General features: G+C 38.1%; 1 protein-coding gene across 1 annotated transcript in view; it reads right to left on the reverse strand.

Annotated features, from left to right (window-relative positions):
* Window positions 1–27,133, reverse strand: part of FBN2 (fibrillin 2) — a 159,974-nt gene extending 132,841 nt beyond the window's left edge. The window contains exons 1-5 of the mRNA XM_065662467.1: window positions 26,603–27,133; window positions 25,743–25,825; window positions 22,542–22,640; window positions 21,880–21,975; window positions 19,474–19,569 (exon numbers count right to left, since the gene is read on the reverse strand). Coding sequence (XP_065518539.1) covers window positions 19,474–19,569; window positions 21,880–21,975; window positions 22,542–22,640; window positions 25,743–25,825; window positions 26,603–26,814 — 586 coding nt within the window. The 5' untranslated portion in view covers window positions 26,815–27,133. The remainder of the gene's footprint in view (window positions 1–19,473; window positions 19,570–21,879; window positions 21,976–22,541; window positions 22,641–25,742; window positions 25,826–26,602) is intronic.
* Between the last annotated feature and the right edge of the window lie 245 nt (window positions 27,134–27,378).

Here is a 27,378-nt window from a genome sequence, read left to right on the forward strand (position 1 = left end):
TCAAAGTGTATGTGGAGATTAGAAATCACAAATATAAGTTTTTGTGAGATTCAGCAGTTCACAACCGCTATGCTGAAATTAGCTTCTTACATCTTTACTTTCCTGGCATGTGTACAGTGTTCAAAGTAGGGAAGTAACTATATCATGCTGCCTACTGCTTTCTCCTTTTACGTTTGTCCTTTTTGTTAGAAGGAATTCACACCATACTGGCATTCGGGTGCACAACTAGGCTCCTTCAGAATAAAGAACAACAAATATTACCCATGCCTAAAGCCTCAAGCCCTAAACCTCAAAACTTTAACTGAAGGGAAGCCAGAGATTTTCCTTTCCACCATACAGTGTAGGGTAAGACCTAAGTCCACCAAATATCAGAAGACTAGAGCAAAGCCAAGGCCATTTAAATCCTCATTGAAAGCGCACACTGTTCTACCAGCAAAGCTTTGTAGTTGCAACATGGGAGTGCAGAAAGATTTTCTGTTACAGCCTAACAGCTGGATGTTTGATTTCCAACGGCAGGAAGGATTCTCCTTACGTTTGTTGAAACTCTGCACAAAACCCTGCATTCAGATTTCCTTGACAAGATTTGCCTATATGATGAAAAGAAAAAGATACTACTCATTAAAACTTGGACTCCTGGAAGCCAGACAAATGCATATTATATTGTTTAACTCCTTCATATCCCAACAACTAAGAAATCAATACCTTACTATATACCTGCAAAGAAAATATGCTACTTCTCTGAACCTTAATATGAAAACCTGAATAACATCTTCAACAGGTTCTTGGTTCCCTACCCCAGGAAATCTGTGCTATTCAGTTCAACCTCAGGAACAGAATGTCTTGTCAGCAAAGTGGAAAATTAAGGATCTAGGTCTGCAGATGTGATAAACCTTAAAGGGTGTTGAAGAATAGTATAAATAGCACAATGTAAACTCCCTCACTCCAACCTCACCTCCTGCTTCAGAGTTCGGTGTCATGTGACTCACTCCAGAAACCAATCCCGTTAATGAAAATGAGGCTTTTATACTGCTTTTGCTTCCGTACAATTCTAAACATCCATTGGACTGACTATGTGTCAAATGCTACTGTCTTTGAACAGGCAGGGGTCACCAGTAGTGAGGCCATATTGCTGAAATTGGAGCTGCGCTGGGCAGGGCACATCTCTAGGATAAAGGATCACTGCCTCCCTAAGATCGTGTTTTAAGGTGAACTTGCCATTGGTTGCCGCAAGAGAAGTGCCCCAAAGAAGAGATATAAGGACTCCCTGAAACAATACCTTAGCCTTGGCCATATTGACTACCACCAGTGGTCCACCTTGGCATCCAATTGGGAGACTTGGAGACACACCATACATACTGCTGTTGACTCCTTTGAGAACTCACGCAGAACTAGTCTCGAGGAGAAAAGACAATGTAGAAAGAATCATGCCCCGCCTATACCACCCAAGGAGACCTTTCACTGTGCTTTTTGCAACCGGATTTGCCTATCACACATTGGTCTTTTTAGTCATCAGCGCGCTTGTAGTAAGCGTGGGTAAAGCCCTTCCCAAATCTTCACTCACCAAGTCAAGCTATGATGATGCATTCTCGTTTTACACCCACATGGGGAATGGTTTGCAGAAGAGGTCCACACTCTGATCTTACCATGGTATGTTGGGACATATTTTTGTTAGCTGAGTGCAAATGAGCAGGCAGGACAATTCAAAGGTCAAATGTACAGTTTTCTACAGCTGCAAAACTTAAAAGCAGCTAAATGTAACTGAAACTTTTGTGGTAGGTGGAGAAGCAGTATAATGTTTTCTTCAACCTTCTGGAAATCTGTGTACTACTTTGTGAGGTCGAAAATAAGAAGCAAAACACAAAAGGAGATGATATTTGCATAGTAGCCCAAAGCTGGCCACAGCCCAGAGTCAGAACAAAGTGTCAGAACAAGGTTAAGCACTGTAACACACAATGTAGTCTCTGCTGAAGTTAGGTAGAAGTGAATGATTGCAAACATGGAGTCTCTCCCTATAACTGTATTCTTTTTAGCAGCCATTTTAGGAAGGCCTTCAGAATGCATCCATACTCACAAAAAAAGGAGGGGAAAAAAAGTCATGACTAATTCCTATGTAAATAATGAAAAGCATGCAAAAAGCCTTAGCAGTCAGAAACCCTATTAAAACCACAGACATACAGTTGGAATGCACTGTTGTTAACTGTCAATCTATGTAAGAAAAACAACTGTTTTGCACAGTGTTCTTAGGAGGAAAAAAGCTTGCAGGAAGCACTCCCCCAGATGACTGTCTAGACTACCCCGATACTCTGTTTGATAATGAACTAAAACCCCAGCCAGCTACTATCTACTAGAAGTCTTTTCTATGGAGAGGCAGAACCACAGTTTCATCTTCTTCAGATCTTTGGATTTTGCTCAGCAAAATAAAAAAAAGCTTTGGAGGTTAGCCTCTTTGGCTAGTACAGTATTTTCAGTGGGACACTATAAAGTTGTGTATATTTTAACAATCAAAACATAGGACATGAGTTAATTCAGAGGATTCATCTCTCAATAACCGCTGTCACATAGCAAGCCATTACTCTGGGGTGGTATAAACCAGCTTATTTTTGGTACTCCGGTATTTTGCAAGCCTGAGCACAACACACTCTGGATGGGCTTCAATAAACTACCCCTGGTAATACCTGGCTTACTCTTTTCCATATAATTTTAGCAGAATACTTATAGCTTTTAAGCAATTGTATAACGAATGCCTATTAAGATAGATACGGTTGAAAATTTAAAGCAGATCAAATTTAAAGAACTTTAAGCCTTCATATTTAATTAGTTTTAAATTGAACAATTGATCACCCTCATGTCCCTCCTCTGGACTTGTCCCAACAGTTCCATGTCCTTCTGATGTTGAGGACACCAGAACTGCACACAATACTCCAAGTGAGGTCTCACGAGAGCAGAGCAGATGGGCAGGATCACCTCCTTCGACCTGCTGGTCACGCTCCTTTTGATGCAGCCCAGGATACGGTTGGCTTTCTGGGCTGCGAGCGCACACTGCTGGCTCATGTTAAGTTTCTCATAGACCAAACTGGTTTTCACCAGTTACATGAGGCCTACTTTTAGACTGTTTCAATCTAAGTAACAGAAACATCTTCTACTCTCTATGTATCCTACCTAAGTACTGTGTTCAGCTCTGGGGCCCCCAACATAAGGAGGACGTGGACCTGCTGAAGTGAGTCCAGAGACCGACCACAAAGATGATCAGAGGGATGAAACACCCTCCCCTATGGTGACAGGCTGAGAAAGATGGGGTTGTTCAGACTAGAGAAAAGAAAGCTCAGGGGAGACCTTGTATCAGCCTACCAATGCTTAAAAGGGGCCTATAGGAAATCTGGAGAGCGACTTCTTACAAGCATATGCAGGGACAGGAAAAGGGGAAATGGATTGAAGCTGAAATAGAGTAGATTTAGACTAGATATTAGGAAGAAGTTCTTTACTGTGAGTGTGGTGAGACACTGGTTCAGGTGGCCCAGACACTTCGAGGATGCCCCATCCCTGGAAGCATTCAAGGCCAGGTTGGATGGGGCTTTGAGAAACCTGGTCTAGGGGAAGGTGTCCCTGCTCATGGCAGGGGGTTGGAGCTGGATGGTCTTAGGGTCTCTTCCAGTCCAACCCAAGCCATTCTATCACCTTTCACTTTCCCTTTTCAGTTCTTACAGAGCAGTTCAGTGCTGCATTGTTTGGGTAGCAAAACCAGATGATCTACGTTTAAATGCACATATTGGTCCTAAACCTAAATTCTGTTCTAATCGGAACTCCCAATAGCTTATCTGGGATCTCTGCCAGACTTAGTAGTGCAGTACTGAACCTAAAAAGTCAATTTTCATTGGCTTCAGCTGCTCCCTGGAATCTGGAGAGACAGAAGATTCTCATCTTTCTGTCAGCAGAAAGAGTGATGACTACAGCATGTTATCACCCTTGTGAATGGTGCTCTATGAGAGGGGAAGGCTGTACATAGGGAAAGACAATGAAGTCATGGCAAAGAAGGAAAGGCGTACATCCTACGTATTTCATCCTCACTATAAGTAAATGGGAAAGATACTTGAAAGTCTATACTTGCAAAGACTAGATCTGCCAACTGCTCAGAGCCCCTACACTTTATAAATTCTGGCCTTGAGCACAAAATTTGCCAGCAAGCTGATAGCAGAAGAGACATAGTGAAACATACCAGGACATTCAAAAAAACACAGAAGAAAATAGGAAAAAAAAATATTTCTAAATAACTTGCATCTGTCTAGCCCTAACCACACAGCCACACAGGGTTATGTGTCCTTCACACTCATCCTTCCAGCTCAACACTTAGACAGTTTCATTAAGCTCCTTTTTTTATTAATAAAAGCAAATAAAAGTTTTACAGTGAATGACTATGCCCTTTAAGGGGGAAGTAAACAAACAAATCTTTCCCTTTCTTGTATTTCAAACTCAAGTTTACATGAGAAGAACTGTTCAAGTGTTATTAAACAGTATTTCTCACCCAACCATTAAGCCCCAGTACAATATTAGAGAAGACAAAGGAGTATTCAAAGACCTCTTTTCATTCTCTCTCAGCTCTAACTTGGTACCCTTGTGTACACAGAACATGCATACAACAGACACCCCCAGTAAAACAATATAACAATAGTGTTTGTGGGCATTAAAGGAGTGAGATCATTCTACATGACAGCAGTTAAATAAAATATGTAATTATTTCTATAAAAGTATGCACATATACATTGATATTACTTACATTAAAAATATATAAAATATCATCTTTATATATATGCATATATAAACATATATAATAACACATACACAACCTTGTCAACAGTACATCAGGTTAGTGTATCTTCACTACGGTTGCTTTGAGACTCCTGTGTAAGAATTTAATATATAATTAAATATATAATATAATATATAATTATATACATTGAAATTTGGGAACAATTATATAGCTATCAAAACTACAATCGCTGGAAACACCCCGAGAAATGACCTAACTAACGCTATGAATACAACACACAAGCTTGAACAGTTTAATGATTCTTAAGACTACTGATGATGTGTAAGAGTTTTTAATTTACACTTCCTATTTCTCCTCCAAATGACAATCTTTTCAACACCACACTGACAAGACACATGCAAATTACTGGAAATCTGCTACCAATACTGGGGTGGGGGAGAGAGAGAGAAAGAAATGAGAGGGGCTGGAAAGGGGGCAAGGGAAAAAGGGGGAGAGGGATAAACCTCTGACGTGTACTCAAAGTATGAAATAATTTGAAATTTTCATTGCCTTTGTTACAAGTAATAAAGACCTATGTTTGCTTCTTTCTTTTGATCAGGTTTTTTGTCTATGACCCCTTCTGCTACGAAGCAATTTCAATTTAACAATTCATTAATGTAGCATGGTTCAAAATTTCTTGCCATGATTTTAAACATTAAAATCAACATGGTTTAGTGTGAGGTGTCCCTGTCCATGGGAGGGGGGGTTGGAATTAGATGATCTTAAGGTCCTTTCCGACCCTGACTATTCTATGATTCTATAAATACGAGGTATCAATTAAACCCTTAGAGCTAAAAAGTTCAAGTGACAAACACTAATCCTCCACATCACTTTCATTATTAGGAAATTTCTACCTTTTCTTGTTTCACACTCTTCTGGTGGGATGGGTGGATTTCTTGACTGCTTTGACTGGAAAAGCATCTTGTAAGAATATGCACTACTATAGCTTTTTATTTTAGATATATAGTTTTATACTAAAATGTATACAGAAAGGCAAGATTTTTTTAAAGTGGAAACAGTTGAAAAATGGAGGATTAATCGGGATCTGTGTGCCCTTATCACATCTGAAAGACTCAGGGTTTGTCTGGTTTGTTTAGCTACGTAAACTAATCTAGTGAAAGGGATCTTTCCCTCCAGCCCTTCCTTCAAAAGGCACCTCCATAAGTGTGCTTAACCAGTGTCTACATGCCACTGTACTTTCAGATATTACTAGAAACCAGCACAGAAGGAAAAGCTTTTCAAGGGTATTCAAATGATTTTCCTCTCTTCCTTGGAAGGCCTTAGTTAACCCAGCTGAAATGAATAGAAATCTTTCCACTACATTTCACTACAGCTGGATTTGCTACAACTTTCTGGTTTAGGCTTCTTTTACCTCTTTTATAGGCAGTCCCCACCTAATCCATCCTATGCAATTTCCTATATATTTTTTTTCCTTCTATCCTGGGCTCAGCAGTAGCATTTTTCTCCTTCTTAGTAGCTGGTGCAGTCCTGTTACTACACTAATGCTGTTAGTACTGCTACTGCTGAACCCAGGACACCTTCTTAAAGTGTGATGAGACACAGAGTGAAAAACATCACGCTGCTGTATTTTTTTAAGTACCCACAAAATCTGAAATCCACAAAGCATGAAAGCATTAAAAAATAATATTGCTTGTTATGGTGTTGTATTTTAGAAATAGGCATGCATCACAACTGTGCTTCTGGTTCAGTTTGTTGTAGTTCTGAACCTTGTATGCTTGATTTAGACATTAAGCAGAGTAACTTCAGGCAGAGGACTGGCAACAGAGACAGTAGAGAATTGTAAAAACATAATACTGTGAAGCAGTAAAATTACACCTTTGGAATGTAATGGTATTAATAAAAAGGAAATTTACTGAAATACAACCACACCATAAGAAAACTACCCTACTTTAAAAGCTACTGTCTCAAGTTGAAAACAAGCAAAAAAATTAAAAAAAAACAAAAACCCACCAACCAAAAAACCTAAAAAAACCCACTTTTGTCAGATTTGTGCTTAACTAAAGATGCGTACTTGCAATATAAAACAACAGAAAAGTTATCTAAATATACTCATCAAACTATAGAAGTTTTCATCATCTAAGAAATTCTACTAGAAATGAAGGTGATTCCCTAGGCAGAAAAGAACACAGAACTCCAGTTATTCCTAGTGCCACACTCAAGCTGTATCTAGGATACCTTGTCATGAGTAGATAAAAAGGTAGCTTTATTATGCTCATGATGTTGGCTTTTTGAACCTGATGTGTCACAAAGTTAAAACAGCATTAATCATCTTCCCTATTCTGGTTTATAAGTGAGACTGATTGCTCCAGCAACTGTCAGGAATCACAGACATCACTTACTAAAGCCCCTTCTGCCTTGATCAAAAATGCCTTTTCTATGTGTAAGACAAAGAGTTATACAGGAGGAATATCAGTCACTTCACAGCAGTGAAAATTCTTCCTCTGGCAAGATTCTGATGGCCTTGGGGAACCTCAGAGCTCTTGACCATGTCCAGAGTCTAAAAAGAGTCTAAACAAAGTGGCACAGCTCTGCATTTACAATAAGCAAACATAAAGGTCTGAAAAGAGGGCTGAAAACAGAAACATTAATCCTGTTCTACAAAACCACAAGAGGAATGAAAATTACATTGAAACTAAATATTTGTCTGTAAAGAACTTTGTATTATGAGCTTTAACTCTAACTTGGAGAGGGAACATCTTTTCACATATGTACCTAAATTATCACATGTGGAAATGCTAGTCAAATAACCAAAGGAATTCTTTACCTAATAAATGAAGCAATGAAGCATTAGATCCTAAATTGTAACATCTAAGATTTAATTTTGTGATGCTGATCTGCAACCTTCAATCAGCCAGGGTTTCAAAAAAAAAAAAAAAAAAAACCACCCCATTTCTCAGGAAAGAAAACATCTTACAGTTTCAAATGATACAGTTTCTGTACTGGAAAATGTCTCTTCCATTGTTACATTTTATTCTTTTCAGATGCTTTTGGTTTAGCTGGGAGGCCTTGCTTAAGCTTTCCATTTACCATAAATATTGCAGATTAAGATCGCATTCTACAAGTATTCAGAAGCAATGAAAGTTTTGGGGCATCAGACTGCTAAGTGTGAGGTTCGTACATGATGTTTCTTGTAGTACAATGTTCAAAAAGTTAAATTACAGCATGATCCATCAATTAAACTGGTTGAAATGGGATCAAAATTTAACAAGGATTCTCTGTTTGTATTTTTCCCATCATTTATGCTACAAGGCACAAAGGCTGAAAAGATCAGAAAAAAAAAAAACCCTCTTTAATCTAGCATATAAACAAGGTTTTCAGTTTCAGATGCAAAAAGGAGACACAGCTCAAGGTCCTCAAGCAGATGAAGAGCAAAATTTTAACTTGCACATGAAGGTCACTTATGGTCAGTCCTAACACAAAAACTGCAGATTCTCAGGTAACACAGCCAGGGACGGAGGAAACACCATGGAATGCAGCCAGGGACACCCACCCTGGAAATAGACACCTGAACTGAAAGTATAGGGAAGGTAATAGAAATAGGCTACTGTTTCTCACCCCAGCATGAGAGGATAATTAGGAAGAAAGCACAGAACAGAGAGGAAAAAGCAGGCTACAGGGCTGAATATAATGACAGTAAAGAGAAGTGTTTTTTTAGGCATGACTGGAAATTGTTTTGCTGAAGCCAGAGACTTATTGCTACCGAGAAAGGCATGAGAAAGATTCCTGAATGAGAAGAAGCTTAATTTGAGAGTTCTAAGGTGTGAAGAGATCTGGACATCAGCTACAAACATATTTTTCCTAGATGAGTTGCACTTACTGAAAGCATAATGAATTTGAGGTATTTTGGAAGCCTGTTAGCGACATTAGAGTCTGATTTCCAAGAAACACCTGGAGCTCCCACTAAAGCCAGCAAGAGAAATGTTATTCAGCACTTACAAAAATCAGGCTAAGAATCAGGATAACATGAGACAGAGGTAACATAGCTTTTTTTGGTAGACAACATTAGCTACTGTAATGTTGTACTCACATTAAATGGTATTACACACCTGCCTCCCAGGAGGAAAAAGAAACCGGGCAGAGACCGTACATGGCTGTCAGACTGGAAAATTTTGTATCCCTCCTTCACCCTGATTAAGACTAGATGACCATGTTCATTAAGATGATGACTGGAATGAGAAAATCTTTTGCCATTATCCATTTTTTTTTAGGAAAAATAACGTATGCCACACCTTACTTGAAAATCAGCTGAAAGGTCACAAAAAAATACAAAGCTGTGCACATATGGGAAAAGTCTGCATTGCATGTTAAACTGCACAGGCAAAACACAATCCTCGAGAAATGTTTTCTTGAATCAGAAGATGACACAGTATTTACAATAGTAATTTGTCCAATAAAATGCCACTTAAATATTTAATAGTTTCTTATTAAACATATTTCATGCCACAATAAAAAAGAAAAACACAAAAAACCCCCAACACACAAGGAATGCTAAAAAAAAAAAAAAAAAGCAAGACTGTCACAGTGCCAAAGCTATATTGTGAGGTAAGTGCACTTAATGGAGCACAAAGAGCAGCAGAAGATTCGGAGATAAGCAGGCAGACCCATACCACTACACTTCTAGTAATATTTCCTTTATAAGGATTATTATTACTTCTTTTTTTAGCTTTAAGATCAGTAAGAACTGATCTTAGTGATATCCCTCCCTCTGTTCCTGAAATTCATCCAAAGTCCTGGTTGCACAGATTATAACACCTCAGCAAGTTTAGCAGCAAGTCAAGATTTCCAGCCAATACCTTATTACAGCTTTCTCAAATGTGCTGATAGCGCTACAGTATGCATAGCTCCTCTACTGAGGACCGACAACATGTTGAAACTTGGCTATGAATTGATGTTAAGCGCTAATGTCTTCATTTTCCATGGGGCTCATCAAAATGCTTTTTGTCAATCCCTGTTTGATGCAGATTTTACCATTTACCCATGCTGCTTTTATTCTCTTAAGTTTCACTCTTGACTATTTTCCTTTTACTGTTTTCAACAGCTTGTTGCTTCAGAAAGAATATTTCAGCTCCTGTTTTATTTTTTATTTCCACTGAGTTTTCCCTTGTTCTTTTGGGCTTTTCATGCTTTGAACACTCTGCATATCACTGGCTATTAGTTGTCTAATTTGAGGTAGCAATTAAATAATGAAAAATCTTGTCTGCAATAAGTCATTTAAAATAAGGTCAAACACAGGTATTTACAAAACAGTATTTCTACAGTAATATCTGCCTGAAAACATCACCATTTTCTTCTACCATTACTAGACCATAAAAAGTTGTAACTATACTGTAGACTCAAACAATTACAGAAGAAGAAGAACAAAAGTAATATTCTAATGCATCTGAAAGAGTAAAATTTTCACTGAGGAAGGAAGGAGACAGAATTTTCCCAACACATCATCTTCCCCTCTCCACTTCAACCATTCCCCACCCATGACTTTGGTCCATTACTACATGAGACCCTTGTTTTACTTTTCAGAAAACAATCTCTAGGTGCAGAACGTAACCAAGTCTAAGACTTACTTGAAACATAAACCCCAGTATTTTATGCTCTCCTGGACTTTTTCTTCCTCTAGGTAACAGAAAACACTAATTTTCAAATATAGATTTGAAAAATACATATATGAAGAAAATACATCTGTTTGCCCTAAGTATAAACAACTTCTTTCTTTCGTTTCATAGTTTGGGGCAGGATAGCTACAGTGCTCCCCTTCTAAACCCTGACTTGAAGCAAAGAAGCTTTCCCTGTGCCTGAGTTGCAGGAGAGCTCCATTTTACTCTGATGAAAATTCTCAGGTCCTTCAAAGAGGTTATTCAAATCTGTATTTTCATCTTCCTTTTGTAGACCTAAAGGCATAAAACTTCTGCTTTTATTTCTAACACAATGTGCAATCTATACACAATCTTACATCTATAACACTTTAATATTTATCTGTCATATGCCTGTAAAAACATAAAAGTATTGAGTATTTAAAATGCTTCAAAACCAGCTACATTTAAAAGTATCAAGGCTGCTTCACTGAAGGATTTTTACCTTTTTTTTGTGTGTGTGTGTGTGTGTGTGTGTGTGTGTGTGTGTGTGTGTGTGTGTGTGTGTTGCCTACTGTTTATGGATAGAAACAGTGTTATTCAAATTTCAAATTTTGGGGTTTAGCTGGTTGGGTTAGTTTTGGTGTTTTTTTTTTTTTTTTTTTTGGTGGTGGTGGGGTTGCCATTGTTTTGTTGGTTTGGTTTTGGTTTTTTAATTGTAACTGCTCTACAGTCCTCCAGACAGTTTCTCAGCGCCTTTGAAACTGGGAGGTTGGCAGAGGCTCCTAATGATAAATTGTGCTGTGCAGAAGTAACTCAGAACTAAGGGTACCCATAGCAATCTGTTTCCTTCAAGATTTGACTTCTCCACAAAAGGAAAGGAAGGAACTGATTCTCACCATGTTCCTTTTACAAGGTACAATTCCCTACTACTGTTGGCTTCCTGTGAAGGCCCATACTGAGCAATCTTTCCCTTTTCTCATTTGCAATAACAGGCCACCAGTACTCTGGACCAAAGACTGTCTTCGTTCAGTCAATTAGTACAATGCCACTTTGATCCCTGACATGGACTTTAGCTCTTACCAAAATGACTGTATAATTTCTCTCCGAAACAGCATAACCAGCTTTGGTCTTTCACATTCAAAGACGACAGGTACTGCACTCACTGCGAGAGTTATAAAAGTAGCTTACAAGTATCTGCTATGTATTATTATCACTCCAGCATAAAGTGACTTGTTTGCTGTGCCCATTGCTAGATACCTATGTAACAGACTTACTTAAATAATGAAACAAGAGGAAAATGGGCTAGAGGTAAAGAATACTAATCATTACATCCTGAAATATACAAAGAAAGGAAAAGAAGGAAAAAGGAAAGAGGTGCTAAATTTTTAGTTATACTTTATCACTACTGCCAAGAGCATATTCAGCTTACTCATATCCTTTTTTTTTTAATTGCAAAATGTTAAATCTTCTACACAAAGAAATTTTCAGATACCTGCAAAAATCAGATACAAATAAAAAATATTCTCTGTAGACATCTTGAGGAGTTTTTAACGTTTAAGATAGCAATTTATCAGCTTGTGAAAGATAGTGAAGGTAAGCCTGAAAACCTTATCACCAGAGATAACGATGGATGGAAAAAGCAGGTAATGTGGCACGAGAGTATTGTAATCCTAGTAGTTCTTGATATTTAAGAGCATGAAAGCAGCTTTCTGAATTTGCCCTTCAGAACCACTGTAATCTGTCAAAGACTGATGTATACAAGTATCTGCAGCTCTGAAGCTGTAGAAGGAAGAGTTCACTCAACAGGAACTGCACTTAACTGTATGTATTATAAACATCTGATGAAACCTTTTGTCTCGAACAATGAAAATAACTATCAGGTTCTTCTAGCACAGATAATCTGACCTATTTTCCTGAGTAAAGTACTTACCCATCAGATAAAATTTTACCTTTTATTACTGCAGGTATTTGCAATTGTTACCTCTTACTATTTCCTGAAGTAATTAAAGGTATGCTTTTTTATTTTAAACTGAAGCTTTTTTAAAAATATTACCACCACTCTGACACTTTGTTTATAATCAACTTTCCACTATGTCTGGAAAAAGCTGACAAACATTTTTTAACAGAAAATTTAGAAAATAAAGTAAGTAGAAAAGCATGATGAAAGTTGAAAATTTTAGAAATACCCACATTTTATAAAGCCTTAAACTACCACTTTCTTAGTTAAATTGACTAAAATTAATTGGGTTTAGTTAATTAGACTTCAAGTTGATGATGTTTTTCTTGTGTTTACGCCAGCAGTAACAAACACCCCTTGTGAACTGGACCATGTACTTAAAAATATGCTACATTGAGCTGATTATCTTTTCTTAACTCAACAGGCCCTGAATGTCTCCTTTACAAACTTGCAAAAGATCTCAGTATCACATGCTCCACTTTCCAATGGCTAAAAGCAGACCTAAAATTTGTTTAACTGGTGTTCATGAGGTAAGTATTCCATTTACTGAACATGAAAAAAAAAGAAAATGTAAAAGACACCATGACACACTGCTCTTAGGCAAGAAGAAAAGAAGAATGCTGGTTGATATATGAAAGCAGTATTTAGTAAGTATTTTTTATTTCACCTCATTGTCTTCCTTTCTTCCCACCTTCTACTAAAATGCCCTGCACTTTCATTTATACTCACTCCTGCAGCATGCAAAATTTAACAGTTTTACACAACCTGAAAAAATAGGCAGGATGACTTCCCTAGTTAAAACCTCAGACTGAAACCCAGGATTATCTTGTTGATTGCTAAGTCTGTTGAAGCTTCCCTGCCCAGCCTTCAAAATGCAGCAACCTCATGTGCTACAGCCTGTGTTGGGGGCAGGGAATATAGTAATAATACTTCCTTTGTCTGGTTAGCTCTTCAGAGCAGGGACCCACTTATGCATACACACACATGCTACATAAAGAACCTCTATTTCAGTTCAGGCTCATAGTAGCCACTATGAAACAAAACCCAACAACATAAAGTTATACTCCCACAACTCCTACAAAAGAGAAGAGCTTATTGATCAAAAGCATATTTTTTGCTGCTAAACACCTGACCAAAATTTACAGTCATTGGGGGACAGCAAAAATGAACCAAGCAACTTGAGAAAAAGTACAGGTCTTTTTATAACCTCTCATGCAACAGTATGCCATGGCTGGCAGACAGGAAAGCTCTTGAACATAACCTGCCACAGCCTGCACGGCAAAAAGTTCTGCAGTTTATGAGATTACAGGGGTAAGACCTGATACACATACAAGATCTGAATATATCCCAAAAGAGTTTTCACTACTTCTTCTCATGGTAATGCTACCATCAACAGATACAGAAAAGTTGTACAAAGTTAAAACATCATTTGAATACCTTTCAGAGGAAAGTGTAGTTTCATAATGAATTTAATTCCCTCTTTGCTTCATTTATACCTAATCACTGTCACTTAAGCTCACATAAGCATCTTCAGCAGCACCACAGACTAAATATGAGCTTGATGTTTTCTTTATAGTAAAAATATATTTGAGAAGCATTGAGTCCTACAGAAACTTGTGCCAGTTCCTCCATAAGCTTAAATCTATTTATATAAATTATCCAAAAATATCTTTATAACTTTTAAGTGCAAATCAGTGTTATCAGTGCAGCTTCAACTTTTGTTTTCTTTGTTCTTTCTTCTTTTGCCTGTTACTATATACTTTCACTGAGGATGCTTTTTACTTCCTGCTACACTTTATGCTGTTGATTGGATTCTTCACCCACTTCCCAGCTTGAAAAGAAAATTATTTTTTTATCTTTTTTTCATCTCCCTTTCCTCCCTTTTTTCTATTGTCCTTATGTATAAGATCATCACTGATTATTTTCCTGTCAGAAAGGGTCAGATGAAGGTAGCTGATCTCAAATACAACATTAGATGTATGCTCTCCTACCCCACAAAATGAGCCTCTACTTCAGTTACACCCTCTGCCTCAAACCCTTTTTCACTACCCTCTGCAACATCCTCTTCTCCAACACCAGACACTTCACTGTCTGTTGCTGTCCTTCCTAGGACTCTCAAATGCATGGACCAAGTTCTTGTAGGCATTGCGGAACTGTCACAGAAACTGCTGCCTTGCAGACAGAGTTTCCACTAACTATCTGGCTGCAGCTATGCAGTCTTCCCTACTAACTCAGTAAGAACCTGTAGTAGGGCATTAGCTCCAATCACTGATTTACTTCATCTGTCATGAGGGATGGGCTCTCGTCTCCTTTGATAGCCAGAAATTCCAAAATTCAGACAGTCAGAGAAAGCGTCCAGACACTTGCACTGGGAATACCAGGTGCAACAAATACATTGGGCTAAGATACACTAGTAGCAATTTTCTTGAGAACAACACAAAAGCTCCCCACTCCCCATAGCTTCTCATGCTATGTTCAGTTATCATACTTCTCCATTTTCCCTCTTTTCTCACCAGCCCAATCTTGATAGCTTTATCTGAAATACTCTCCCTTCTTCAAAAGGACATTATTCCCAAGCTATGCATTTCTACTTAGTCCAAAACTTTATACATCCCATTATAAGTCACTTACATACAGGTAAATGAACACTATTCTTTCTCCTCCTACATGGGATGAAGGCAAATTTACACCAGTGACAGGATTCTCTTTTCCCACTGCCTCTTCCTCCCTTTAACCCATGACGAAGAAGGAGGAAAACATCATTGGCTTTCCATGTCTTCATACCTCCACAGAAAAACTATTAAAAAAATAGCAGGACATGAGCTGAAATACATATATTATTTGGTCAGACAGTCTTGAGAAACCAAAGGAAGTGGTCATGCTAGAAAAAAAGACCACTTATATGTAAATCTGAAGATGAGGTCTCTTAATCTGTTTCCCCAATTTTTTTTTCCCAAATTATTTTTTACTGGGAAAAATTCAACAGCAAAATTTCAACATGTGTCAAAAAGACAACAACAACAAGGCCATAATAAAGGAGACAAAATCAAATGCTGGGATCTTGTGTGTTTACAAATCAAGGACAAGAAGCTGACCAAAAGAACAGTCTTTGACAGGAAATGTAAAAGGTCATTGTATAGACCAGAAAAAGTAAACCATGAGCTCCCAAACAGGTCCTGCTTTTTTGTTAACCCAACGGCAACTCTCAAGCTAAATACTGTAATCATGCCAGTCATTAGTTACTGCTCAGCCTCCTGTCTCCAGCCCGGAAATTAGTCTGCTCAGAGCCCACATAGCTGAACAACCAGTCACGTTTTATCACATAAATAATTTCCTTTCCAATCTGAAGGAAAGCTACATATGTTCTATATTAGGAAGAAAATAATTTAAAGAACCTAATTTACAGAACAATAAAAAGTATGCATTTAAAGCACAACAACGTAAAAAAGTAACAAAACAAAATCCCTTACCACTCTGTTGTGACTTGCAAAGGAAGTTAAACTTACAAAATTTTACTCAAAGAGTTATGAACTGTTGCTAAACTCAGTTTAAAATTAAACTACAGAGGCATTTCTGACTGTAAACTATTATAGGCAACTATTGCAGTGAACCAATGAAGAAATAATTTCCTTTTGCATTTTTTTCGAAAGCATAAATGTATTAGGTTATAAGCATAAATTAGAAATCACTATTGATCAGAACAGGCATTTAAGATATCTTTTGTATTTTTTTCATGTATTCCAGCTCATGTAAAGCATAAAAGAAGTCAACATTAACAGTTCCTGTATTAGAGACTTCCTATAGTCACTACCAAGATATACTACAGCAGTAATCTTTCTTTAACGGAATAATAGCACGATACATTAGTAGCAGCAACTTCTTTTTTTGAATATGAGAAATGCAACGCCAAGATAAGAGACTAGTGAAATTTTATTTAACACTGCCCACTGTTGTAAAAGCATATCATATTATATACAGAATTATATATATTTAATTGTTATATTAATGTGACACTGACAGAAGCAAATTTGGCTTACTACCTCCAATTTCAAGTACAGAAATGTTAATTTTTAATTATAATAACTCAATTTCCAAATAGCTATATAATGCAGCTTTAATATCCATCCTAAACTGACACATGTGGTAATCTGCTGTTTTATCTAGAAGGAAGGTGTACTTTCTATAAAGACCTATTTCTGAAAATGACTGTGACTATTAACAGAGTTTTTAACAGAATAACGCTTCCTAATTCCCCATGAACCAAAATATAGAAGATCTGAGTCCTTGGCACTTGGTTCATAAGGAACAACTACATAGAATGGGCTGGGTGAAACATCCAACAGCAAAAATCTAAAGAGCAGTGAACAGAAGTCCATAAGCCTGATTTTAAGAATGTAAGCAACAAGCTATTAGAGACAAAAGAAACAAATTCGTCCTTTACATTCTTCTGTTGCTTGTGACATCTAGTGGGTATAAAAACAGCCTGGAAGAACAAATAACTACTGCTTTTTCACTGTCTGGTTTAGTTATTTCCTTAACCTACATGGAAATTATTTCCATTTCACAGTCAACAAATGTAAAGATTTTTTTACAAGTTATATTCAGCTTGGAACACTTCAGACTTTAATTTGAAACAAGGCATTCCACAGGATTCCCTTCAGAAGCCATTTCTAAACACGCGAATTACACGAAGGTGTTTGGAAGCAGCCAGCATGGGCTTACCAACAGCAAATGTCATCACTGCTTTCAACCATGAGGTCACTGCTGCCAAGGACAAGAAGGCGGCTGTGGATGTTGCTTGACTTGACCAAGGCTCTCCCTTAGAGATATTGTGATCAGTGAGACAAAGGCCAAGTAAGTAACAATAGATAAGGTGACTGGAAAACTGGCCGGACTACTGGCTAGAAGAGTTGTAAACAGCAGACAGGCCCAGAAACTGGTGCAGTCAGTCCCTCAGGGATGAGTATCGAGACAAGTAACAATTTAACACCTTCATTAACAACCTGGATGATGCTACAAGACCACACTCTAGGCAGGACTGCAGATGACACCAAATCTGAGCACCAGTCAAAATGCTGGAGGGCAGGGCTTCTACTCAGAGATCCATGACAGCTTAGAAAAAGTGGGTGGATAGTTATGTCAAACTTCGGAAAAAGCAAAGGAAGTCTCACAGCTGGGATGGAACAATCTAATGGAACAGCATAGGCTGGAGGATAACTGCCTGCAAAGCAGCTCCAAGAAAAGGATCAGGGGAGTCCTAGTAGATAACCTGAACAGGAAGCAGCAGCATACCCTTGCAGCAAAGAAGATCAGCTGCATGGGCTGTATCAGGATGAGCACAGCATTTAATCCAGGAAGTGGCTCTTCACCTCCATTTGGCACTTCTAAGACTGCATCAGAGTACTGTATCCAGTTTTGGACCCCCAATACAAAAGTGGAGATACTGAAGAAAGTCTGGGGGAGAGGCACCACATTTTTCAGGGAGCTGGAGAACTTGCCCTGAGTGGACAGTTTGAGGGACCTGAGTTCATTCAGCCTCAAGAAGACAAGGTTTCAAGGGGATTTTATTGCTGCCTACAACTACCTGTTCAGGGGATAGAGAAAAATTGAAGCCAGACTCTTGGAGGCTCACAGAAATCAGAAAAGAGGAAATAAATACAAACTGGAACATGCAAAATTGAGAGTTTTTTTTTGTTTTGTTTTGTTTACCAAGATGGTAGTCAAATACTGGCTCAAGTTGTCCAGAGATTTTGTGGAATCTACAACCTTGAAGATGCTCAAAAACTGACTGGACAGTTAAAAAACTGAACAGGTGTAGTCAGATTAGACCTCCTTTGAGCACGTATTGGACTAGATGGCCTGTGAAGGCCCCTTCTGATTTTAATTATTTTACCAATCTAAGAAGTCTACTTCTGCCCCAACTGGGTTTCTTGTCCACTGTGAATTAAGAATGTGACTTTCTATTTGTCCAAATGATCCCATCCCTTTTTTAGTATTGATAACCTTTTAAATATTTTAAAGGAGTAAGATAAAAATGCAGGCTAGTATTCAGCACTCACACTACGGTTGTTCAGCTCTTCAGGGCCATTTTTGATGACAGCATGTATTCATAAACATACCAACTTGGACAAAAGAATAATATTGCTGCTAACCTCTTCAGCATCATCTTTGATTATTACTGAAAACTTCATGTAAAAGGATGTACAGCATTATTGGTTTGACAAGGAATCCTCACTATATCCACTCATTAAATGTCCATTCTAAACAGTAATTTGGGTTGTACATAGAACACATTCTACAATTATATCTAATGGAGAACAGTTCTATATTACCGTATTTCCACAATCTCATTTTCAAACAATGCTTTGAGTTGTTAAAAGCAAGGAACAAAGTTTCATGAGAATGGAAGCAGGTTTACTCTAAATCACTACGTATGAACTTAGTGCCTTAATTATTGGTGTGCTAATCACCTAGTGTAATGTAAAAAATGTTTTGGTCAGCATCACTAGAACTGACTTTGTCAGTATCTCTAAGCCCGTAAAAGAAGACTGAGGGATTTCTCCTTAAAATTTTAGAATAAAAACTTTATTTAGTCTCCCATTCATGGAAATGCTATAAGCTAAGCCGTACATAAGATGTAAGATGTAAGAATAGTTTTAGGAACTGATCTCAGTATTACAGTAATTTGTTATTTTTTCACTTCATCTCTGACTTTCTCCCATTGGAGAGAACTAACCAGAGCAAGTAACTTCCCAAGTTCCTCTTACAAAAGAGGTGTTATAGAGAAAAACAGTCCTTAGTTGCACTTACACAATGAGTTATACCATCAGCAATTTTCCTGTAATATTATTTCACATTAGCTGAGCGCAATAGCTCATCTTTTAAGTATTCTATGAACAAAATAAGCAGCCTAAATTAGCTCGAATTCCTACAAATTGTGACAGCTTTCTACTTACCAATCTGAAATTCGGCTGCCAGACTAAAAAGGAAGGCACTTTCTAAAATTGCAAATAATAAATGATTTACTGCATGATTACTGGCTCAGACAAAAATACACAGCATAAAATATGTACATACTGTATTGTTGCATATAGCTGGTCATAATTTCCTTTCTTATTTACCTCTTTCACACTGAGGACCAGTAAATCCGTAGACACACGCACAGCGATTAGGTCCAACACACCGTCCTCCATTCTGGCAGCCGTTTTCACAGACAGCTTTAATTAACAAAAATAAGAAAGTTTTAAATGTTATAGTAACAATATTTCTAAGACTACCATATGCAAAATTCAAAAATAGTATTTTTCCTATCAACTGCTTTAAGTCTTTCTGGACCTGAAGACCAAACTCATCTCCTTCCTACCCATCATCACCAACAGTAATGATTGTCCAAGTCAAATTCCATTAGTACCTGTGTAATGCTAATTGCAAGCAGCTGTTCAACTATTTTCAGCACAGATTCTTAGTAGATGTTTAACTTAAGTATATTTTTAGACAGTTCTGCAGCTCTATTCATTAATTATAAGAACTTACATCCATCACCAAAGTTAGCAGATAAAAACTATTCTGAGGGAGCTTGAGCATATCAGGTTCAGCTCAATCGTAACACCAACAAACTTTTCATGAAGGGGGGCTTGAGGTGTCTGAGAGACAGATAAATCAGCTCTCAAAGTTGATACCGCTGGAAGAAGTCGTGTTTAGAGCAAGAGAAAAGAATTACTGCTTTAAGTAATCTTTATGTACCTTCAGAAACTGTGTTTCCTAGAAGTTCCCAAAGAGAAAAAACAACATTTTGGGGGGAGTATAAATCCACAGTATATACAGATGGAGAAGGTATTTTATGGTTGTGGGACTTCAGAGCACCTACTCATGCTATTTATCAATAGTGTGAATCAAGAACAAAGCCTCCTGCCGAAGCGCTGAAATCTTCTCAATTCGTAATTTAGACAGTTCTTCAGCGTGGCTGAAAAATACCACTAAAACAGTGTTTTGTCTATTTTCCAGGACATATATCCTTTTTTTCAAGTTAGCAGATGCTCCAAATCAAAACATTTCACCTTAAAAGGAGAGCCCCACTGTTTTGAAGTGTCTCTGAGCAACAGTAAAGAGATTTTAGTCTAAAACTCTCTAGGCTGCTTTCCTACACAGATGTCCCCAGTTTGAAGGTGGCATTTGTAACATATTTGAGTACCCAGTGCAAAAAAACCTCAGCAACCTAGAGAAGGTATCTATTTCTGGAAGCTGCCTGCCGTATTACAATGGGGAACATAAAATATACTGGTATGGGGAAATGTGATAAAACCTTTCTTATTGAGAACTGTAAAACTGAATTACTTTTTACTGAGAATGCATATCTTATTCATAAAATGAAGATACTTCTCTTCAGGTGTTAAATTAATGAATTAATGGACAATAAAAACGTAGTGAGACAATTAACTTCAGTATATTTAATACACAGTGGTATCTTACTAAAAACAAAATAAAAATATATTTACATTTTTTAGACATTCATTCCAAACTGTATTTAGAAGACAAATACTCAATCTTCCTTGAAATTTTAACAGTCCTATGCACTGAGGCCAATCTCCAGATTTTGTTCAGATCTTCTGGATTTTTTTGTTCAGATTTTCTGGATCACTTTAGAATTGCTGCTTGAAAATTCAATCCTCTTTTTGTTTATTCACTGGAAATATGTCTCTTTCAGAGACCATTCAGGTGTTGATACAACACTTTAAAATTAGCAGAAAGGAGCCAGAAACTCTAGGGTCACATTTCAGTATTATAATTATTACCCAAGATTTCAGAGAATTTTATTGAGGTAGAAATAAAGCAAGCACAAGACTGCTCTTCAGCATTTGTAAAAATGGCTGAGAAAAAAAGTATTTATTTTACAATATTCAACCTGCTCTTTGCAGAGATGCCTTTTGTTTGTCTCTAGTTCCTCAGGACTTAATTAAGCAATTAATTTCTCAGCTAATTAGTAGCCAGCTGGCCTCAGAATACACTCTGAATCTCTCTTCATCCCTGCAGCCTTCAGTGACTTCTATTGTTTGCTAAATTTGTATGGCTTGTAAACACTGTAATGAGATAGGTAAAGCTGTGCAAACAATTGACTTTTTAGCTTGTCTGCAAAATCAAAAAGGTATCCAAAAGCTTGAATAGTTTTTAATCTTTTTCTTTAGTCATACAGAAAACCATGCTTCAACCTAGCAGCTTGACTTCATCATAGCGAAAAAATAGTGATTGTCTGGTAAGGAAAGGAGAGTGGAATGTATACTGCCATTGTTCCCAATGGATTTTTCAAAACTATTTGATGAATTTGATTTTTAGTTTGAATTTTAGGGAATACAAATGCAACTGACTTTCAGCTAAACTCTCTACCTCAAAACAGCATTAAATTTCTCACAGACATTTCATTATATTTCAGCATATTGGCTTTTTTGTCTTCCTACTCGTCCTAAAATAAGAAGGTTAACTTGAAGGACTTTTGTGGATTTATGTTTAGATGCAACAGAGCAATTACTTACGCTGCCCACAGTAAGTTCCAATGTAGCCTTTCTGGCACTGGCACCGGTCATCCATGCATGTACCCCCGTTCATGCACCTGATGCTGCACTGTTGTACTGCAGCGGAACCCAGGCAGAGAGATAACAGTGTTAGGCAAAAATACCACGTTGGGAAGCAAATGTGGATAAAAGCAGAGATGTCTGAAAGTATACATGAGCTTTGTCTAATATATGCTGTGTATTTAAGTGTACATTGAGCTATTCTTGTAACCAAAGAGGTCCAAGCTGTAGATATTAATCAGCCATTATTTTAAAAACAACCATGAAGTTTTTTAAGTTTTCTATTAATATATTTAGCATCTTGGAATATTTCATTATGTTGGCTGTACAATCTTAGTTTCTTATGAAAATGCACTAAATGAAAATGCTACACACATTTATATTTAAACCAGCTTATGTCTTTAAACACATTTGTTTCCAATTTGTCACACAGAGTAAACATGCGCCCATGGTATATCAAACTTTATAAAAAACTAGAGATATACGAAACTGTAAGTTACATGCGTGTACGCAATAATAGGTTATTTTTAAAGAATTTACACTGTAGTTATTTTTCAGTTGATGCTCAAAGAGAATTACTTGTAAAGAAATCTCTAATGAAAATAAATACAGTTAGTCCTTACTAGATTTTGATCCACAGGTAGGTGATATTTGTCCACTTGCACAGGTGCACATGTTAGGACGGGAACAAAATCCATCACCACAGCTATTTTTACAAATTGCTGAGGAAGAAGACAATTAAAAAGTGATTAACTGTAACCTCAGTGTCCAACTACAGGCAAAAAAATAAAAGATTTGATAAATCAGAGTTGTGCCTTCCTTTCTCCCTCACCAGCCAAGGAAGTGCCATTGAACAAATGAATGACAGAGCCAGCTATAGTCAGTCAGGAGTTATAGGCCAAATCCAGATTTTAAAAGAAATCTAAATGAATACATTGAAATAATCTGCTGAATTCGTAAGCACACCAAAAGAGAGACTGAAACATTTAGAGCCAAGTATGGCACAGAAGGTCCTTAAAACCACATACGGTGCAAGAAACAGCTTGTAAAGGACAAAGCTAAGCAAGGATCAGTTTCTTTGTAAATAACTTCGGGGTTTTGAGAGTATCAAATAATCTGGAAGAATATCTTCACTGAAGGATTACAAAAGTAACAAATACCTTCAGTAGATAATTTGCCAAGAACACGCTGACTACTTAAAAACCCTGTCTATATATATCAGATTGAAAGAAAAAAATCCACACAGTCATATACATTAAAAAGATTGCAGAGTTAAGACCATTCCAGAATACTTGTGTTCCACTTCTGATTTAGAAAAACATGCATAAATGAAACCCAACTCCAATAAGGAAGCTAACTGTTTTCTTGCTGCCCCATTACAGAATTCAAATATGGCCACAGTGAAGTGTACATGCTTTCTCGACCAAATCAGCAGCTCTGTTCCAATGCCGAACATGACCAGATCAGATTTAGTAAACCCGCATCTTCCTTGACATACTCCAGTAAGGGCCACATTTTATTTACAAGAGAAGAGTAGACAAAGCCACATTACTGATCCACTGACACCACTTTCCAGGCATCGAACAGAAGCAGTGTGCCTCATCTACATTTACTGTTAAATTCCTCGACAACTATACCGTAAATGTGAATCCATGAAAGGAGAAAGAGTTTGTGGGATTTCACTATTTGGTTGCAATTAGAGACATACCACTGTCTGATGTGAAATACTTTCTTCATTAGCAGGCTTAGAAGTCAGAAACTGGATTTAGAGCACTGAACAAACACAGGGAATAGGGCTCTTTCTACCACTGTTCGGTCCATCTTCACACAACATAGCTCAATCTCCTGATTAAACAAGGTCTACATTTAGACAATTTTCTTGGTGTATTATCTGTTGGAGCTGAAAGCATATTCTAAGTATGCTTTTATCAGTACAGTTTATTTTAACAAAGAAAAAAGTAAACCACCCAGACCTTTGGTTTTCAGATAAAAGATCACTTTTAATCATAAATATGTCACAGACTGCCAACGACCATCATCACACTATCAACTGAAAACACTGTAAGGTCAGAATAAGTTTCCTGTTGACCCACAACTACCTCATAGACCTCTCATCATGAAATTATACTTTAAAATCACCAGTTAATTATAATCAATGCATGTCCAGTAAGAAGTTTGCTAGCTTGTCTGTCGTCCTGTGCAAGAAACTCTGTCTAGCTGAACAGCTCTAGCTAGGGGTACCATCATCTCAATGAATGTTTAACATGAGCATAGAAATCTGTGCTTCAAAACCTTCACTAAAAATACAAATAGAAAAGTGTCATGGCAAGTCATTCACCACTCAAAATATTGGAGAGCTGCAAGTAAGATCCAGTAAGTAAACAGGAAGCAAAAGACGTCTTTTGTGCACATAAACTAATAGTGAATCAAAGATTATTCTGGATGTGAAGAGATATGAAACAGAGGTCTTTACAAGGCACTGGGAGTCACTGTTAAGGATAACATATAAGGATTTCTGAAGGCATATAAATCATCACCCTAATCTCCTTTGAGCTAGATACCCAGATGAATTTGAAAAACCTGTCAAAAGCATATTAGGTAGCCTAAATTCGTTTCTAAAACTCAGGTTTACATTTAAGTAGACAATATTATAAGAGATTATAAATGTGATCTGAACATCCTAGGAGCTCCTCTTCTTCCACAATGGTACTGATATCAGCATCTTCCTCTGAATGACTCAGTTAATCTTTGCTAGGAAATGCTAGGTCAAACTTAGGTGAAAATCAGTGACACAAGGCACAGTTATAAGGAATACTAGCAAATTTACTCATGTAATAGGCAGGCTGTTAGTCCCGACTCGCAAGGTAAGAGCCCAAAAGTCACCTTTAAGTTAACACCCGATCTTTCCCTAGTTTAGTTCCAGATGTCTGTAGTTTGTTAGATAGAATATTACAAAGACCTTCATTGCTTACATAAAGGGCAATATGTTCTGAAGTGGAGTATACTTATTAGAAAAAGAGATAGTGACATGCTAGGATGGATGGGAAAACTTGCACTAAAATGCAGAAGCATGTGTCTAATATGAGCTCTAATCTGACAGACAGGAAATCCAACTTAATTATCTGTCTGATTTCTAGGTGGACAACATTCCCTAATGAGAGTACTGAACAGGTTTTATTTTTTTTCCACTAGGCCATGTCAACAGCCACATCTGCCAGCAAAAGTACCTATTATGACCAGGCAGTAATTCGAGTCTACATGATTCTTAGCTATTAAAACACAGTTAACAATAACAGGCAAGAGAATAAGCAACTCAGATGAGAAAAAATTTTTAATTTGATTGTAATTCCAAGCCTAGCACAGATGTTTCACAAAACTTTAATCTGATTTGGTTTACATCAAGACCTTCTGATAATTTTCTGTTTATATAGTTGATTATTTGATTTATGAAAGGTTTGTGTGTTTGGTTTTTTTTTTTTTGTTTTGCTTTTTCCCTTCATTTTCATGTTCTTTAAAACAAACAAACAAAAAAAACCCAAAAAAACACACATATACACAAGAAAAAAAAAAAACAACACAACAACCAAAACAAGAGGAAACATGTCTCCTAACAAGTCACCAAAGAAAATTAAGTAATTGTCTAAGCTTTCAATTAAAAGAAACACAGGCCTATAAATCCACCATTTGGGTTTTTTTTTTTTTTTAGATAAGCCCAAAGACAGAACAAATTCTCTTTTCTCATACAGAATGAGGCACTAACTCACAGAAGAATTTATTTTGATTACTACCCCTAGGGCAGTAGAAACTTGAAGTCAGACACTTACGAACAATGCACTGATTTCCTCCTGGGAGTGTTTTCCATCCAGGGCAACAGTACGATCGGAATCTAGAGCCACACACATTTGGCCTGTTACACAAAGAAACAAACATACATACAAAAATTTAAATGGGTGTAAATAGAATCCACAGTTTTATTCACACACAACAGAAGAAACCAGCTGCATGAAACAAGCAAGCAAAAGTATGCATAGCAAAGATGGCTACAAAAATTCCTCTTCAAAGGAATAAAGTATTTCTCCATCTCAAGAAGTTCTAAACCATGTACAGAATGTACTAGTTGAACTGGTTAGCATAGAGAGGAAAGGCAGACTGGTTAACAGCAGTTGGCTCATCCCTGCTGGAACTATTTAGGATATGCAAGGGAGTTTGGTTCTGCATTCATATACAGTTGGCTATAAAAAATTGGCTGCTGACACAAGATAGAAGGGATGACTGGTCATAAAGACTAACAAACTAATCCAATTACCAAGAACTCCCCAAAACACTATAAAAACCAGATTTTGACTATTTTCTCAATAGAAGCCAAAGAAGAGTGTCAAAGTACCTTAACACCCTAACACGCCTGATGTGGTACTTCTGCTAGTTGTGATGTAGCCCCACACATCTGCTTTTAATAAAATCGCACTAATTAAAAGACCATATTTCATTGCTGAGGACAAAATTTCAAGTTCACCTAATCGCAACTCTCCCCAGCCACAGAAAGGGGCCGGAAGGTAAGATAGTACTCAAGGCAGAAACGAAGACCAGGAGTCTTGTGTTTGAAGTGGGGAGCAGCCTGCTGAGGCTGGCGGCAGCGGGGAAGGGGGCTCAGGCTAAGGAAGGCGGAGGCCGAGCGCGTCCCTACCCACGGAGCACATCCTGCTGTCCTCGCCGGCGGACGCGGCCGGCGGCGCTGCCAGCTCCATCCTCCCGGTACTCGGCGTTGGGGTGGGCGCCGCCCCGGCGCACCGGCGGCAGCTGCTGCTGTTGCTGCCCGGCTGCGTCCTGCGTCCGGAGCACCAGGCAGCCCAGCAACACGGCGCAGGCCTGCACCCACAGCCATCGCCTTCTCCCCATCCTGCGGCTGCCCCGCTGGGAACGGCGAAGGAGGCAGGCGAGGGCCGGACGTGGTACGCCTGTCCCGCACAGCCGACGGCGGACACGGTGCCGCTGCTTGTCAGGGAAAGGCTTCAGCCGCTGGAACGATTTCTCCTCTCCTCCCCAGCCTGCCCTGCCGCAGTGGCCGTCAGCGGGACACGGTGATACCAACGGTGGGGTCCACGTTGCATCCCCCCCTCCTCTCTCTCCAAAGAGAGGGGAAAAAAGAGAAGGGAAGGAAAGAAAAAGAAGTTGGTTGGGATTTTCTTTTCTCCCTCCTCCAATAAAAGGAATCCAATAGAACCAAGCTGAATGTCAGATAAAAGCAAGATAGCAGTTAACAATAACCAGAACAACGTGCCGAGAAGAACTAAGAGCGAAAAGACCCGCTCGGTTTTCTACGGTCGCTTTTATTAGCCGGCGGGCGGTAGGCAGCCGGCGGGAGGGATCTGGGGGTGGGGTTTGCCGCCGGCGGCACGGCGGGGCTGGGCCGGGCCCTGCCGTGGGGAGCGGAGGTGGGGCTGCACGTGTAGTGTTGTGGCA

This window comes from Lathamus discolor, chromosome Z (genome assembly GCF_037157495.1).
Source record: "Lathamus discolor isolate bLatDis1 chromosome Z, bLatDis1.hap1, whole genome shotgun sequence".
Lineage (NCBI taxonomy): Eukaryota > Metazoa > Chordata > Aves > Psittaciformes > Psittacidae > Lathamus > Lathamus discolor.